Raw genomic sequence first — 18,273 nt, 5'->3', positions numbered from 1 at the left:
GAACCTTTTTCGCATGGCTCAAATAATAAAACAAAACTCACAACCAGTTCACTTTAAAATTGTTGTATATTCCATCTTTCAAAAATATATACATATTCTGTTTTGATTTTTTGTTGTTTTCTCGAATGCATTATACACATATTAGTTTAGTAGCTGCACTGCATCCCTAGGGTATTGTAAACTTATACAATTATTTCTACGATTACATTACTGCTGTCATAAATTATTAAATCTAAATCAAGCACTACAAAAGTGTGGGGCGGGGCAAGATATGTTCTGGCGATCGATCGATCCGATAGCAGGGCTTTTCGAGTGCTGCTAAGCCGGAGTCGTCATCATCATCGTCACCGCCATCGCAATCGCCAACGCAATCTGGCCCGGCTAATTCTAACCCAGATGATTTACAATACTTCTTCATGTGACCGCGATGAGTGGATGTGGTAAATTTCGATGAACGACCCGTTTACACCGGGCGATTAAATAAGTATGAAACCAACCATTTCCGTTTCCATTCAGTTCGGATCGGTTCCGTTCGAGGGGCTAAGGCTAAGCTATGGCTCACTAACGTATCCTGCTTTAAAGCGCTAGATTCATACACGTATAAATATATCACAAAATCAGTGAAAATAAAATTCGCTGGAGTATTTGCTTGTTTCGCTTTGGATGATGCATGAGAAGAGCTCGCTGAAGGTGGTGGATTGTGGTTCAATGTTTGGCAATGTCCAGATTCAGCAGATGGTGACGGCGGCGGCCTGTCACCTGAAGCTGATACCGCACTTGCGGCTGATCTTGGGTGTGTGTATATATGCGATTGACAGCAACAGCGGCACATCGTTCTCGGAGAGCTGCAGCGGATTGGTAATGTCGCTCAGCCGGCAAGGGTCCGTTTCCAGCAGGAACGCTGCCAAAGTTTCCGATTGCAGATAGATCTCCTGCAGCTTTGACTCCAGGAACGACAAGCACTAAAAACAAAAGATGTCCGGATTAGCAAAAAGTAAGTAAACATAACTTAAGAGTAGCTACCTCGTAGGCGGGAATTCCACCTACATGCATGGCCTGCACGGTTTCCAGCATGCTGGACACCAGCTGAGACATGCCAACAGGGGAGCTCTGGCCACCGGCGTACGGAAACTGCTGCGTCTGCGACGAGATGAGCCGTACATCCCACTTGTCCATATCGGCCACAATAGCTATGTTCTCGGCCGGCTGCGATATTAGCGAAGCGGAGCGCGCAGCCAACGCTAGATCCTCGCGCAGGTGCATCTCCCATTTATTGGGCGGAGCGCAAGTACCCTACGAAAGTGGTGATAGAATAATTTAATAAGTTTAGGTCTAGAGACTTCTTGAATGATTGGGAAACCCACCTGGAGTACCATATCGGAGACGTAGTGATCGCTGACGCTCAGCAGCAGCGAGGGAATGAAACCGGCCCGCAACTGGTCGCCCGGGGAGTCGTCGTCCTGCGGCAGCTCCTTGACGCCCGGAACAGGCAGTTTCAGCAGCTGCTGGGACACATTGACGGCTGCACACTTGGCAGCCACCGAGGAGACGGAACTGCGTCCTGACGGCACCCGCTTGGGCTGCTGTTTGCGCATGTAGGTCGTCTGCATCTGAGTTGGGTTTGCTGGACTTAATGGCTCGACAGCAGCCGCCGACTTGAGGGTGTCTATGGAGGCGGCCGAGTTTACAGCCTGCAAGACCCTAGAGCTGGATCCATTGCCGATTCCATTCTGATTATAGCAGTGCACTTCATCGGTCTCAAACTCCAGTTCGGTGGCGTTGGAGGGTGTCTGGTTCCAGGTGGCCGAGGCGTTTATGCCAACGCCACTGCTGCACACCACGCAACGGTCGCTATTGGCGACCACCGGAGTTGTTGGCGGAGGTAGGGCAGCCGTGGAGCTACTGCTAGCCGCCAGCGTTGCCGTGCTATCGCTCCCCTTCATAGCAGCTGCCTCGCTGGCCTCCAGCTTGGTGGCCTTGTCCATTAGCAAATCATAGTTGGACATCAGCAGATTCTTGCTCTTCATGTAGTTGGTGGCAATCTGCGGATACTGCTCAAAATTGAACTTCATGCCCGAGTGTTTACTTCTGTCGTGGGTGCGTTGATGCTGGGCGCACAGCATTAGCGTGGGCTTGGCGTCTTGATCTCCGCTGAGATCCTCGCTGCTCTTTTTCAGGTTGATCAGCGGCTCATTGTCGCCGAGTACGAAAACCACACCGTTGCCATTATCTGCCGATGTTTGTCGGCAGATGCCGTGCTCTCGCTCGATTAGTTTGTGGCAGTGATCAAAGTGGATCTGCTCCTCCAGGCTAACGTTTTCCTTAATGGGCTCAATGCCCCAAGTCATGCGGTCGCTTTTGCCCATGCTGTTTTGGGTGATCAGATCCGAGAGGGACAAATGCGAAGCGCGTCTCTCGTGGCTGAGGGGCTCAAAGTCACCTGCTCCCATTCCTCCTCCTGTCTTGCTCAGCTGCTGGTCGGGATTACCGTCAACTGAGTAGCTGCTGCTGCGTCGCTCCAGCTTGCGATTAATGATCCGAATGCCCTGCTGCAGCTTGGCGAGATCGATGAGACTCACTCCCTCCTTTACGCCCGCACCCGGCACCATGTTCCAAAAGAAGTTCTTCTTCGGCGGCGCCTCCACGTTGTCTTCATAGTCGATGGCCTCGATGGCCCCATCGTCCACAGAACCAGCGCTCACAGAGCCAGTTCCGCTCGACTGTTCTTCCTCCATGCACAGCTCCACATTGTCTGGCGTGGTCACTGTCAAACGGATCCGTCCGTCCTTGCCAGTGCGAAAGTACTGCTGTGCCTGCCTCGCAAGCAGCGTCTTCTTGTCAATTCCCGTGTCCATCAAATAGTTGCCGATACGCAGCTCCTGCTGCACAAAGTGCGAATCCCTGAAGGCCAACACCGTGGGAATCTCGTTTTTCTTTAGCGTCTGCATGCCATCGCTTGCATCCAGGGATCCAGAGTCCATTCCGTCAAGCTCTCCATTCTCGTCCTCCCCGCCGTAGCCATTCATTTCGCCATTCTCATCGTCCACATCATCGACAATGGCATTTAGATTCTGCTTGCAGGTGGCCGTCCTGCTCAATCCGCGCATTTGAGTCGGTGGACTCTTGTGTCGCTCTTGGTTGCCCGCCTGGTTTTGAGCTTGGCTCTGGGCCACCAGGTCGTTGATCAGCTGCTTGTTGAAGTCTTCCCGCTTGGCCGCTCGCCGCACCTCGCTGCAGCGGATGAAGTAGGTGAGCACGTTAAGCAGCTTCTCCACCCACAGCTTCTCCGCTCCACAGACAATGGTGCGAGCCAGTTTGGGCGGCATGCCGATGGCTCCATACAGGTCGCCCAGCTGGGCCCACAGGGCATTGTACGGATGCTTCTGGGCAACTTGGAGCAGCTTGGCCCTCTGCTCGATGGCTGCCGCCGAGGCGGAGGACTCCGACCGCCGCAGGCCAGCGTTATTGAAGGCCGACACAGTGGCCACCCAGCCAAGGTGGTGGGTGAGAATCCCCGTAAGCATGGTGCTGATAAAGCTGTAATTAAGTAATTCCAATTATATACACTTTATTGAGATCGATCCAGTAACACAACTTACAAATTGGAGTCCTTGGTGTCGGCGAAGGAGAGAAGGTCGCACAGCTCCTTGATGAATCGCTCGGCCACATTCTTTGAGTACTTGCTGCCGCTGGTGGTGATGCTCAGCCAAACGGGCGTCTTGATGCGCGGGGCGGTAAAGAGATCGCTGAACCACTGTTGTGTATCCTGCCAGGCCTGGAACATGATCTGAGGGACACACAAAAATTCCTGATTACTTTGGCGACAGGAGTTGTATGTGTGTTCCTTACCTGCAGAAAGTTCTTGTGATTGATGTACGCATTCTCCGTACTGGCCCGCAGCCGACTCAGCATGGATTCCAGCAAGGCGATGTGCTCGCTGCAGAACAGCTCCATCTCCTCCTCGAAGGACTCGCTCATCGAGATGCACACGGCCAAGCCAAGCTTCGCCCGCCGTCGCAGGTTGGCTTGCCTCCGGCCCATTTCCGGATTGCTCCGTGACTCGTTCGCACAGTAGCTGGCTCTCCTGTACTGCGGCGGGGCCATTCCGCCACCCTCGCTGCCACCTCCACCTCCAGCTCCGCCTCCTCCGCCTGACGCCCCCACCGGGCCATTGAATGCGTAATTGTCGCTGAGGAAGCCGATAAAATCGTTCTTGGAATGCTCATTCTCGAAGGAGGTGCGCAAATTGCGCGAGATTCTTCGCTGCAGGCAGCCATCGCTGGCGAATCCGTCCAGGTACGGAGAGGATCCCGTGTAGCAGGCCGAGTCCATGCTCAGCTTGCGCATCGCATCCGACTGATCGGAGAGGACGCTGCCCAGACTGCTGCGCGTCGATGAGTACTGATAGGACCACTGATCCCCGCCAGCAGCACTGCCGCTCCCACTGGCCGAATAGCCCGAGTCCGTGGCCGTGCTGTATGTGGAGGAGAATCGCGGTCCGCTGGAGTCGATGGAGTGTATGGACAGCGACTGCTGATCCGCCGGCGCTGCCGGAACATCCAGCGGTGGCGTCAGACTCATCTGCCGGCCCACGCTCACGCTGAACGGCATGGAGAAGGAGTTCATCGAGAGGCCGTCCATGGAGCCGTGCTCGCTGCATATCGAAGTGCGCGGCGTGGCCAGACTGTTCGTGGAGAGCGTGGAGTAGGGCGAGTGACCGGATCCAGATCCTCCGTTGCCCGTGGGCGTCAGGTAGACCTGGGAGCACAGGATCCTCGCCGGCTCCGGCAGCCAGTGCACCTTCAGGGCCGTTCCGCAAAAGGACATCGGCAGCGAGCCGAACACCATCTCGCCCAGCGGTGTGATGTCCGCTCCAGAGGGGCGGTTGTGCTAATAAGAAAAAATTAATACGTCTTATTATATAAAGGAAATAATCGAAATTATATCAGATCACTCGTGGTAATTCACTGGGCACATCCTCCCAGAGGTTCTAATAGGTTGCAATGGCAATGGATGACTCACCTTGTAGCCATACTCCGCGCACACCTCGATGAAGTTGTTGCCATTGCTGGAATGTGCCTTGGACTGGATCTTGCCATTCTGCAGCGACGTGTACTTTTCGTTTTTGAGGAACTTGCCACCGCCACTCGTTGAGGAGGATGAGGATGATACGGATGCGGATGTGCCCGACGCGTCCCTGTGCGTCACCTTCTGCAGGGCATTCGAGTCGAAGAGCAGTCGCCGGCTGTCATCCTCTTTGTAGAGCAGAACTCGCACCTGGCTGCCCTCGAAGGGGAACTGACTGCAAGTGAAGGGGGAGAAAGAGGTTACTTCAACTGGCACTCCTATAACACGACACAAAGGATGAGTCAGCACTACTCATAGGTGCAATTTCATAATTCGCCAAGTCAGACGATTTTCTGATGATACATCCGGTTCTTTGTAGGAAATCACAAGTTGGAAAATTGTGAGATTTAGAAACAATAATTTGCGTTGTAATGTATATGTATATCCCATATGTATATAATATTCGCCACACCTTAGTTGCCATTCGATACCGCTAAAAATTAAGATTCTAGAGTTCCCCCCGAAGGTCGTCGAAATGCCACCCACAGTTTCTCACACTATAATGCGCACATCTCGAGCAGCTCTCCTATGGCATTCAGGGCTCTTCATTGTCGTCGATAAAATGGCAAATGCTATGCTCTATATATAGCGACCCCACAGTTGGCACGTGACGATTACTCATGCCCCCAGCCCCACGAAAGAGCGGGCGCTGTCGCGAATCTTTTGCAGCCAGAACCCAAAACGTCGAAAGATAAGCGTACTAATGCTGAACTTTGAACTCCCCGAATCGGGGGGAAGTGAAGGTACACTAGTCACATGACGGCAATCTTGAATGTTAAATTAAACCAATTTATTTTCGGCGGTTCTATAATTGGATGATCTATGTAGCGCTGGCAACTGAGGTATACGTATATCTCAGCAGAAAGTTTTCAATGAATTCGTTGGGCATCTATTATATCTTGTGCTTTCCAACTATATCTGACCTATATTAATTGAAACTAATATGTTTCCGGTTTTTAATAAGTATTCAACAAAAAGTCATCCTCATAATGACTTGATAAAGAGATATGATAAATACCGGGTGAAATACAACAAATAATAAATATTTCTTATTTCTAACAACCTGTATCTGTTTTAAACTAATCGATTTCCTGTTTTTAATAAAGATTTCGTAAGAGTTATCCTCAAATATGATATGACTATAGATGGATATGATAGAACGGACAGCCGTAAAATGCCGTGTGAAATGCAAACGAAATAAATGGTGATTAGTGGGCTATTTGTTGACGGATCCTGTCAACGCTGATGAGGTTCTGCCCCCGCCAGTGGCCAAAAGCCATTCGAATCCACTCCAAACGCCAGACAAATCGGCGTTCGCCTCGTACTCGATTCAAAGCGCGTACAACAGATTTGAGCTAATTTATTTTTAGGGGCTTTATAAATGGCTTGTCTAAGTAGCGCTAACTTTGGATAGGCGCCTTTCGTAAAATTAGCGCTATAATTAACAATTAGCCCAACTGATGATAGTCGTTTGCCGCTTTCGGGGGGTGGCTTTGGTGGCTTTTAAATGGGGGCGTGAGTGGGCGCACTAGTTTTAGAGCTTAATAAATGTTTTACAGCCCCGCGATAAGAAGGGGGGAGCCCGCACGCACAGCGATTACGAAGGTGTTTTTTAGGTTTTGGGCCGGTCGGTCACGAGTTCCCCCACTGATATAGTGGATATATAGTACATATAGTACATATGGTACATACGAACCACTGACCAGCCGACCAGCGCACCGGACTTGGCCGGCGGGGGCGGTACCTTTGTTGTCCCGGGTCCAATTTATTGGCCGTGCTTACTTGGATTTGAAGGGCGGCGTATGCATGCGACAAAGGCTAATTCCACCTGCAGCTTCGCGATAGCGCCAACTGTCTCGCCGGAAATTTCCTTAGTTACGGCTACGGTTGCGTACTTCTCGAACTCGACCTTGCTTATCTAACAGCACAAAAAATGTAGACTATTGTAAGATCTTAAGTCCGCTCTTAAGTTGCAGAACTTTTTCTTAAAACTTCAAAAACCAAACGGATTTATTTCTTTCCTTAAGAGTTTGTTTTGAAAACACACATGATATTATAATTATAATAACAAATCAAATTTAGTTCAAAGTTCGCCAGAATAACCAATTATATTTATAAAAGCTTAAATAAATATTGATTTTCGTAGCTCTCCATATCAAAAGCAAGTTGATAACCAATTTAACATCCCACATTATTGATTTATTCGCAAATAAAAGTGTAAACAATTTCTTTATTTACTAACAAAGGAGTCACGAATTGAATTACGTTGGGAGAGAAATACATCTCCTCTATTTGAGCAAGTGTATAGGGTGTTTATTTAAATTATAATTTATTTCTGGCTATGGAGAAGCTGCTTTAATAACCCTTTTGGGGTATAAATTGAGGAGTTGAGCTAAAAAAGTTGGTTATGATTTTTACTTTTTATTTTTAAGAACTATTGCAAGTCGGACAAGTTGAACTGTAACATTTACGCGGACCGACGACGCGTCGATATCTTTATGGCCGCGATGCTAGTGAGCTAATGAAGTTCAAGGCGCTCGCGACCGACTGGGAGCTCGAGAGCCCGAGAACTGGGGAACTCGGAACTGGGGGAACTGGGAACGGGGACCGAAAAGGCCAGGTCCCGTGCCCACTCGTCAGAGCGAGACGAGAGGCGGGCGGTGAGCGGCCAGCGGCCAGCTCACTCGCCTATGCATTATAATAGGGCCCGCCTGGCCAATCGATATAGGTAGCTACGTACATAGACGAGGGCACTACGTTGGAACACTCATGCAGATAGTACGGGCCACGATCCTCAACGAGGCGGCTTCGGGGCCGCGACATGGGGCATCCAAATTGGAGCGTCGCTCACATGATTTCTCGGATCCATCCGTTCGGTCGTCCAGCTGCGCACCCGAAACCGAATACAACCGAGCCACGGCCGAGCCGAACCGAACCGGGCCCCAAGTGGAATCCAAAAGTCGGACGAGCATCATGTGGCCACCATTTGTTGCCTGTCATGGACTGATGTGTTAATATGTTGTTTAAAAATTAAAAAAAAAAAAAAGGAAAACAAAAACCCAAATAAACACCAGAAAGAGAAAGGAAAAAATATTTGGGCAAAAGTCAAGAGACAACGATGAATGACTGTTTGATGGATTAGTTGAAAGACATATGGCCAAAACCTAATAACGACACTAAAGACATTCTTCAGAGGGTTGTCGGTCGAAGGCTAAATGCCCTAGGGAAAGTAATTACACGGGCTATTTTCAGGTTTTTAATTGGTTAGCTTTGGTTTTTGTGTCTTTAAAAACCATTAAAAATATGAACTTAAGAAGGGGTCATGGGTTACGATATTATAAAGAATAAAGTTAAAACAAAATGTATTTTTTATAGTTGCAGATTAATATTTAGATGATATACGATAGTACCCCTTTTCCATTTTTAAAGATTTCTTGATAATATTAAGATAGAAGATGATATTATACTGTTTTCTCAATTTTAAATTTTGATAGTACTAAGAAATAGATGGTATACAATATATTATGATGATTTACAGAATAGAGTTTTTACAATAATTCATTCATTTGGAATGTCAAGCTCCAAAACTTTTTAATGATGCTTATAATACCGAAATACCCTGCCATTGCTTGCGTAGGGTGCCCACGCTGCCCGCCCAAATGGACTTTGCCAGCAGCCCTGATCGCCGGGAGACTTCGACTACGACTACGTGAGCTTGTGCATATAGGGGGCCAGCCAGAGCGTCAGAGGCTGGAAGCCAGAAGGTACAAGGCTCCCTGGGCTGCTGACCTGGCCAAGACGGAGGACGGGTGGGATCAGCGCGAAAACAATTATCGAAAGGCCGCTAAGTTGACTTATCGCTCGACGAGGCAGAAGCGCTGTTCGTTCAGATACTTTTGCCTCAGCTTTTATTTTCATTATTTCAGTGCGGCCCGCCCGGGGCAGCCGGGGGCGGGGCCCTCGCCGGGATCACATGCTTTTTCAGCTACGCAAGCAAAACAAAGCGAGCCACAGCCAAACAATATTGAGCAAATAAATACGTACCCACAGAGGCACAGAGGCGCAGGCAGGCATGCACAAGACAAAGACAAAGACAAGAACAATCCACTTTCCCATGGCAGAGCGTACCATCCGTTTATAATGTATGCGTGGCCCCCGCCCTGTCACGGGGTCTGCGCCGTATATTGTGATTGATATGGCCAGGTGTACTCGTGGGGGATGTAAGGCGGAGTGGCCACTCGAGTGCTGACGGGCCTTATCGGGCTTTGCCTGGATTATGTTTTGATTAGCCCTCGGATACTCCAGCACTGCGCGCCACTGATTGATATGGGAAATCGCCCGCAATTGACATGTCCCAGTCCCAGACCCACACCCACTCCCACTCCCACTCCCAGTCGCAGTCGCAGACATTTGGCTTTGGTTTCGGCTTTGGCACAGCCGCGGATTCACAGGCAGACAGGCAAACAGAAAGCAGGCTGGTAAACAGAGAGCAAGGGGGCACAATTGTAATCAAATCAGCATCTGTTAATGACTTTACACAGCGCCTGACGCTCCCCGTCCGCGGTATTTGCACTGCGAGAAACCAAAACCAATATAGGGTAACTAACTTTAAAGAGGATAAACCATTAGATTTTGTAAAAATTTCAGCATATTTTACAGAACCGTTAAGAACTTATAGGGGTTGCCCAAAAGAAATCTACTCATACATTTTCTAACATGTAATGAAGTATTATATATTTACAGAGTATTATTCATTTATTTTACACATTATTTATTATACTTAAAATAAGAGATTAATTTTCGGATCTTTACCAATAAGAAATCTCAATGAAAGAGCTCTATAAATCTTTACTCAACTTTTTAGAGACTCTTAATTCTTTGTAATAAGGTCAGATATATACTAGTTATTATTCTGAAATTCAAACACTAGTTTCTAGATCTGGTTTGTGTCTCAGCCAAAGGGGTCTATAAAAATGTATACCATTCTCCAGGCAAAACTATCATTTTCTACAACCTTCAGCAAGATTTCCGGTTTTTATAAACTGACTCTAATGACCATAACTCAGGAAATAAAGTTCCTAAAATCAATTACTTATCAGAACACCTTATGAACTACTACGAGATAGGTCCAAGCCCCTTTAAAAGTTTTTGACATGCTTACCGACAGTTATAGAGGAATGGATTACTGTCGCCAGATTACACTTTTTCCCCCAGTGCCTGTCTCTTCGTGTGAGTGAGTGAAAGAGAGCGTGGCGAATAAACACAGATTTCCAAAGCGACGACAACCCAGGCGATCCGATCCAGCAAAGGCCGGCCGGGCGGGCGGGCAAGGCGGCGGCAAGAGCGAAACAACAACCAGTTGCTCCATCCATACAACAAGTCACATGACCCAACCGACCAACCAACCAACCGACCAAGCGACCAACCGACCAACGATGATGGCGATGGAGACGTTGGCGTTTGGCTACGACAATGGGTATACACAATGTACCCTACATACTCGTACGTGTGGAGGGGGTGTATATAGTATAACGGCAGCTGCGCCCAGCAAATTGACTATCATTATCATTGGGCCCATTATAAGCGGCTATGCACACACAAGTAAATCCAGCGGGCACTCACTGTACAGCACAGCCGCACACCCGCACACCCAAACGACCTTCACCCCGTCCTGTTGGGCGCTGAAATCGAATGTCAAGTTCAAAACGAATTGGCAATACCGCCAAATACGCCTTGGAACATAAGAAATTTATCAGGCAGGCGGGCAAACACAAAAAATAAGAAATAACTACGGAAAATAAATACAAACAGAGCCTCCGCCGTCGTCGTCGTCGTCGCTCACAATACTAATGAGCAAATGACGACAAAAATATCGAGTGATTTTCATTGTCACTTGAGACCAATGCAAACAGACCCGGAAAGGGGGTCCGTGAGGCGGGGTGTCGGGACAGGTGAGCACTTGCGGGCGCAATCAATCAATGAACGTTCCCGGGTAGCCAGAGACACCTGGAGCCACCTCCGCCCCCTGTTCCTCACCCACAACAAGTGCCAACATCGGGCCCTTGTTTCCGCCGGGCAAACACAACGTGACTCAGGTCGGGCAGCCCCGGGAACACGGCCAACTCGGGCCCAGCAGGTGAGATCATGGCCCGCGTGTCAGCAAGCCAAGAGTCACGGCCGCGAAAAGATGACGGAATCCGGTGGCTCGGTGATCAAATTAAAAAGTGAAACTTCCGTCATGTGCCTGACCAAATAAGGCGGTATTACGAGTATCATAGGTCTCAGGCGGCGATCAGGGGTCAGAGATTAAGGGGAAACGATTTACATAAACAGGCGCGAGCGAAGGGAGTACAGCAAACAGACCTTGCAGATAAGGCGGCACAGCCAAGTTCTTTGTGAGCAGCTACCACATAAGCAATTTTACAACCTAGAATCATGTGGTCAGCCTTTCGGAAAAATTCCTTTTAGTGATTACCAACTTACAGCGCAGTACTTGTGGGCTTGGTTCCTTGGGAGCCGGGGAACTGGAAAATTCCAGTCTTTACAAATCAATCAATCCTAAAGTTGTAGTTCATACAATAAATAGTACGTTTGGATCTCAGTATGATCTGTGGAGTCGCAACTTCATATCTCACTATGATCTATGGGTACGTACTTTATGCCTTAGTATGATCTATGGAGTCGTTACCTTAAGACCGCACATAACTCAGAAGCGATCATTAACAACGACCTGTTTCCAACTTCGATACTTCTAAATCATTATCAGCACTCATTACCTTAAGCCGTCGAGCCGGACTTTAACGGCTTGGAAGTTATGGTTCGGCGAAAGGGTCATAAAAAGTCATATACCCCATTCCCATTATTCACACTACTGTGTGCACGGTTCGCATGATATTTCCCTAATTCCGTGAAGTAACAGCCGTAAGACCCTCCGATTCGATGAGCGTTTGGATTAGGCCGGGTAAGGCGATGGTAAACAGTGGCCGTGGCGGGTAAACTTAATTTAAATAGAGCCACATGCATTGGGCCATCGGAAACTATTCGGAAATCCCGCCCCCGAGGGGTGCGCCCATAAGGTGTCTCGTCGAGCTTCTGTTAATGGAGCTCTCGGCTTAGGCACTTTGGGATCTTATTTTGTTTGCCTTGCCAATTGATACGGGGCGGCGGCAGGCAGTGGAAAATAAAAGCGTTCTGTCAACTGATAATGGGTGACAACAGGGCCAGGCCACAGACAGCGAAGCGCTGCCGTCTACACTGGCAAAGAAAGGGAGTGCGAACTTCATTTATTCCAAATTTCACAGTTGGCTAGGTGTCCATATTCGGCCTTTTCAAACAATAAATGGCATTGTCGGCTAAGTAATGCTATTATTTTGTTTATTTATTAATTCAAGTTGAAGCTGTGCAAGTTCAATGCTAAGCCGATTAAGATTTTGAGCTCTAAGGCTTCATAAAAACTTGCTTTATAAAAAAAAGGATAGGATTTTGAATTTTTGTTGGAAATATTTCATTTATGTGTAATACAGTTCCAAAGGAGATAATTAAATAGCATTGCTGTATTTTTTGTTTAATGAAAAATAAATAAAAATAAAAAAATTATATGGAATTTGCATAATTTGCATCATAAATTTAAATTCATTTTTAAAACAATTAAAAAGTGGAAAGATTCCTAAACCATTTTTCTTCAGTTTTACTACACAAAGGTGACGACGTTTCTCCCAGTGCACGCGCTATCGAAACGGGTCCCGAGGCAACAACAACAACTGGATACTCGTCGCCGTCGCAGACGATTCACCACTCATATGACTTGGCAGACCACGCGACTTCGCACATGAAGCACACCACCGCCCCACTCGCCGCCCCGCCCCGCCCCCTTGCCACTCGAACGGCTGCCATTTAAATGTGCTGATTTCTGTTTGCACATAACTAGAGTGTGTGTTTGCCGACTTCTCCGCAGTCATACGCGTACACATCTAATTGCACTGCTGACGATGATAGTGGGCAGGGAATCTGAAGGGGAGGGGGAGCGCTGGGTGATGGGCATAACACCTCTCCTGACATGTGGCCCACAGCCAGCGCACCCAGAGCCAGACACGCCGGCACCTGGCCTACTACACTGCCACTATACCACTCTATTACCCCACGCTGCCTGGCTGGTGGCATCGTAACGCCACGGCCCATGTAATAAGTTCACACCTGCCGCGATTGATTGATGTCTGGTCGGCTGGCCGGCTGTTTGGCCAGCCAATTGGCGGGCAGTTATCAAAAACTATTAATGAATTCCCATACCCATACCCATACCCATTCCGCTGCCAATTTACGACTCATTTGCCTCCGAGGCTCTAAGTGAAATCATCCATAATGCCGCCATTCAGAGCGGTGATTTCGATTTGTGTGCCCAAGATTGATATGTGTGGCTTTGTTTGATCGCCAATCGAACGCGTATTTTATTGTGTTTCACACGTGCCTGAAGCCTCCGGTCCGCAGGGATCATAATGAGACTTTGTTGGCCCAAAGTTTTCCACAAAAGGTGCTAATTCCCTTGATTTGCGTAGCCGGCTGGCTAGCTGGCTAGCTGGCGGGGGACGCGGAATCCATGTGAAAGTCCAACGCGGGGCCAGGCAATGGCGAGTACTACTGGATCGTCGAGGGGTGTATGAAATCACAGTTTGTATATAGCCCATAGCCAGAAATCCCCGGACTTATCGGGAATTAATACCGCCTCGCTAATAACGGCTATATGTATATTTTGGGACGCCATATGCGCTGGATGTCGGGCGAATGACTTGCGAATTGGGTTAAGGAATGCGCGCCTCCGAAGGCACATGATGCCAGGCGTCTGGTTTTGGATTTTTCGCCTTAGTATCATGCATACGAGTATATCGAGGCACAACTGGAGCCGAGACTGTCATGTGACCAACTGGCTGGCAAGTGTCTAAACTTGGTCACGACGGGGTCCAAGGAGCATGATTCACCCTGGCCGCGCTTCTGTGGGCTGATTCACTTCGGGCTTCCAGACCTTGGTTTCCAGCATTTCACCATTTCCCCACCAGCGTTCGTTTTTCGCACAGCTCGCTCTTTATTCTTAGCTCTCGCTGCCTATCAGAGGCCGAAAGTATTTTTAAATCATTTCTTTCGGGGCCCCTCTGGAAATGTGAACGATAAGTGGAGGTTCAGATTCCGGCGTGGAAATTTACCCAGGCGTGCTGCTGCTGCTGGTGCTGCTGCCGTAATTTATTGCCGTCACCCAACTAAATTAAGCAAATAAACAAATAAATGTATTTGGCCCGCGTGGAGTTTTTAACTGCTATTAGTGTAAACGTTTGTTTAGCTTACAGCGAAACCGAAAAAAACTGACCTAGTACAAAGATAGCGTCGGTGGCCTTTTGAGGGGGGGCGGGGAACTTAGTCGGGCCGGCTGTCTACACTTTACAAAGTTTTTTTGCACTTTTGTACTTTCATTATTAGTAGTAGCGTGTGCTTGTGGGCAAAGTGCAAAAACCCCGAAAGCTGGCGACGCCTAATTAGCAGAGTGAAAAGTTTCTATCACGTGATGGCGATGGCCAGTGCTGACGACAAGCGCGGCCATAAATGTATATACAGCCCCGAATATTGGTCAATACACACTCGAATCTGACAATTTCACCATTGCGCTGTATATATTTTAAATGCCAGCTCGGCATCTGACCGATAAGGCTGCCGGGCCTGTCAATCGGGGCGGACGAGGCGCTAATCGAGTTAGCCGGGCGATGGGGGCCCTGAGATTACGGGTCCCGAAAATAAATGGGGAAAAGCGATTGAAATACTCTAGAGACACAATAGACAATGTCGCCGAAACTTGTCATCCATGGGGTTTTTTGCATATCGCCAAATATTTCTGGTATCTATATGTTATCATCGTGAGTTGCCAAAATATGCGGTTTGATCGTTATCAAAATTAAATAATTAGAACTTTTATGGTGGAACAAAAATAAAGAAATAAAATATTTAAATGGGTCTTGTTTGAAAACACTAAGTTAAGTTAGCTAAGCATCATGCAAAAAAAAGATCAAGTACAATGGATTTTCTTGTAAAATATGTTCACTGCCATGAATAATAAATAAATAAAATAGCAATTGCCAAATTTATGCACCTCGAAACCTTTATAAAAACTAAACAAATAAATAGCTTTTCGGAGAATTGCAATCTTATCGGCCTTGATTCCGCAAAAATATCATGGAAAACTGTTAAAGGTGTCACAGAACAAGGCATTCCTAGGAAAGCGGACGTGGGTGTGTCCGCCAGTTAACGGTTAACAGAGCATCCGCTGCTTCTGCCCCGCAATCACAGTCGCAGTCGCAGTCACACTCGCAGTCACAACAACAGGAACCGAAACAACAATCAGAACCCACGCACAAGTCGCACAGAGTGTCAAAAATCAACATTGCTAATCCGTATGCAGCAGCATAAGTAAATAGTGTAATAAATAATAATGAAATGAATTAGGCGAGGAGCAACAAAAACAAAGCGCTGCGCCAACAACAAAATGTGTATGACATAATAATCACGAGAGCAGGCCGCGACCGCCGATTAGCAAGTCATGTGATTCGCTTTTATTTACATTTGCGCCTGACGTTGCCGCCGCCTCCCCCCGCCCCACACCCGCTGCTGCCCACGGTCGTACGCCTACGTCTGGGTGAGTGCGAGTCTCGCTCGCACGAAGCAGACCCGAAGCGATAACGAAAAGAGCCGAGAACGAAAACGAAACGATCGATTTTTGGGGGGAGAGCGATGCACGAAGAGCGTGGGGAGCGGTAGAGCATAGTGGGGCACAGTTATTTGCGCGCGCAGCTCAATCGATGGGTGTGGAGTCATGCGCGCGAAAGAAACGGCAAGAGCCAAACATCAACGCATCTCCTCGCACACATGCACCCACCGTGACTACCCAATGTGCACTGCTGGGGGTGTTGGGTGATTTAGGGCTTGCGGTTGTTCTTGGAACTTGCAGGCTAACGTTATCGATATACAGTGGAGCAGAGCTAAGAGTGGCTAAGCAAAGACAGGGTCAAATAATTGGTCTGTGGTAATTTAATTAAAAAACAATCAAAAAAGAAATGCTAGTATCAAATGCAATGCATACTAAGTTTTTTTTCAGAATAGCTGAAAAAAAAATTTCTCCTTACGAAAGCATAAAAAGTTTTTTTTTGAGAAGAAATCCTTTTCAACGCAATTCAATTAAAACTTAATTGGTATTAAAAAAGTCTTTACTCCAAACGGGTCTTAAGAAATATACATAAATTTTTTTTACTACCAGAGATGCACCTGGAAATGAAATTCCAACCAAATCCTTTGCGGATTTAAATTAAGAGCATGTAATGTACAGAGATTAGTACTCGTATCTACAAATCCGCAAATTTCAGGTAACTATGGTGTCCCTAAGGCAGAGCCCACTGTAGTTCAAACAACACAAGGACAAGGGACCATGATAATGCGCCTTCTTTGTGACGTTTTCGAGGCAGCTGCAATGGCATCTGCATCTTTGTAATCCCCCAAGACTTAGCCATTCAATGGTTTTTGGCCATTGATATATGCATGCTAGGATCACAAAAGGCAGGCGGCGTACGTGACGCTGAGTAGTGCATGCCGAATTTGTGCGCTGGGTTATCGTCCTCGTTTTACGCTTTGCCAATTTGCGTACGAACAAAGGCAAGAGGAAGAGGAAGCGCAGGTAGTGCAAAACAGAGCAGGGGGTGGGGAGGGGGCGGTGCCTAGGTGAGTGTGAAACGCATCATGAGAACGCCTTTTCGCATGTACATACGCATATGTATGTGTGTGTGAGTTTTTGCAGCTGCACCTCTTTTTTTTCTTTTGTTGTGCGCGCATTTTATCGATACACTACTAATACCGGGTGTTAGTTTTTTGCTGTTGTTGCTGTTGCCAAACAGATAAACACTTACCTTAGATAATTTCGCGAAGTTTGTTTTGTAGCTTTTGCGGACGACGAACTATTGCCGGCAGAGGCAGCGACGCCGGCAGCGGCGTGAGTTGTACGCGCCGGCAATGGGGTTGTTGTTGTTGCTGCCGCTGTTCCTGTAGTTGTTGCTGTTGCTGGCAGTGCTGTTTGGCTATTAATTAGCGCTGCTGCTGCGGTCAGCGTGGGCGCTGCCGCTAAATTCGCGGGTGTTGTTGGTGTTGCCGACGGAAAGAAGAGCTTATTCAGTAGGGCCATAATAACACACAGTGTGCGCAATCATTTAATAAACACATCTGGCCAATCGGAAATCGAAGATTGAATATTGAAAATTGTTGTTTTCTTTTTTAAATGGAAAATAAAACACAGGCCCACACACACACGCACTCACACAGAAGCGCGCACTTTTCGCTTTCCTTGGAATGTGTTGCTGATTTTGTTGTTGTTGCTGGTGGTGGGGCTTGGGAGAGAGAGGGGCTGTTACCGTTACACGCGCGCCTGCCAGAGCGAGATGACGGATGCTGCACGAAATCAAAACTTTCGCTTTGCACTTTTCTTTCTTGCACTGCTTCTGATCTACCCGATCTCTTCCTGTACACACACCATGCACCACAAACACTCACTGGCGCACACTTGAAGTGGCTTTTATTTGATTGAGCAAAACATATATAACGGCTATTTTTGTGTTGTTTTTGCGAATCGCGGCGGAAGCGACACAGGTTCTTTACCGTTCCACATCGAAATGAGAACCGAATATCGCTGGCGTCCGCTTTAAAAAGTTTGCAAGAGACGCGTCGCAGTCGCTCAAACGTGTGTAAGTGTGAGCAGAGATAGAGAGGGAAGGAGAGAGCGGCAGCGTTCGAAGAGCGCCGTGTGTGTGAGAATGGTTTGGTTGCTACCAATGCGAGCTTCTTTTGGCCAATACACACTTTTTTTTGTCATTCATCGCACTTTCCACTTCCTGCCCACATTTTCCCGTCCGCCGACTCTTTTTCACTGCCCGGACCGAGGTGAAGTCACTTGGTTTAATTGAGCACTTTGCGCTTACGGTTCCTGTTTGCTCTCTGGCTCGAGAGGTGTTACATTCTGGCCAGGCCCAAAGGTTGGTCTTAACGTTTCGCGCGACTGTTTGGCCTTTATTTACAATCACAAACACAGGAACAACAACACTAACAAGAGCATTTTGCAACGCGAAGTTG

The 18,273-nt window shown here is 47.8% G+C and overlaps 1 protein-coding gene across 2 annotated transcripts; it reads right to left on the bottom strand.

Annotated features, from left to right (window-relative positions):
• Window positions 1-47: 47 nt before the first annotated feature.
• LOC108035188 (uncharacterized) lies at window positions 48-18,247 on the bottom strand. Of its 2 annotated transcripts, none has more exons than XM_017110671.3 (7): window positions 17,061-18,247; window positions 5,023-5,302; window positions 3,850-4,890; window positions 3,600-3,787; window positions 1,365-3,537; window positions 1,024-1,293; window positions 48-962 (listed from the first exon to the last, which is right to left on the bottom strand). In XM_017110671.3, exons 1-7 carry the CDS (start codon window positions 17,330-17,332, stop codon window positions 756-758), a joined length of 4,431 nt encoding a protein of 1,476 aa, XP_016966160.1. In that variant the 5' UTR covers window positions 17,333-18,247; the 3' UTR covers window positions 48-755. The 2 variants fall into 2 exon arrangements, with proteins under 2 accessions (XP_016966160.1, XP_016966162.1); XM_017110673.3 differs by lacking the exon at window positions 17,061-18,247 and adding an exon at window positions 6,910-7,129.
• Between the last annotated feature and the right edge of the window lie 26 nt (window positions 18,248-18,273).

This window comes from Drosophila biarmipes, chromosome 3L (genome assembly GCF_025231255.1).
Source record: "Drosophila biarmipes strain raj3 chromosome 3L, RU_DBia_V1.1, whole genome shotgun sequence".
NCBI classification, from domain to species: Eukaryota; Metazoa; Arthropoda; class Insecta; order Diptera; family Drosophilidae; genus Drosophila; species Drosophila biarmipes.
Note: the sequence above shows the minus strand (reverse complement) of the source record. Positions and strands in the feature narration are given on the sequence as shown.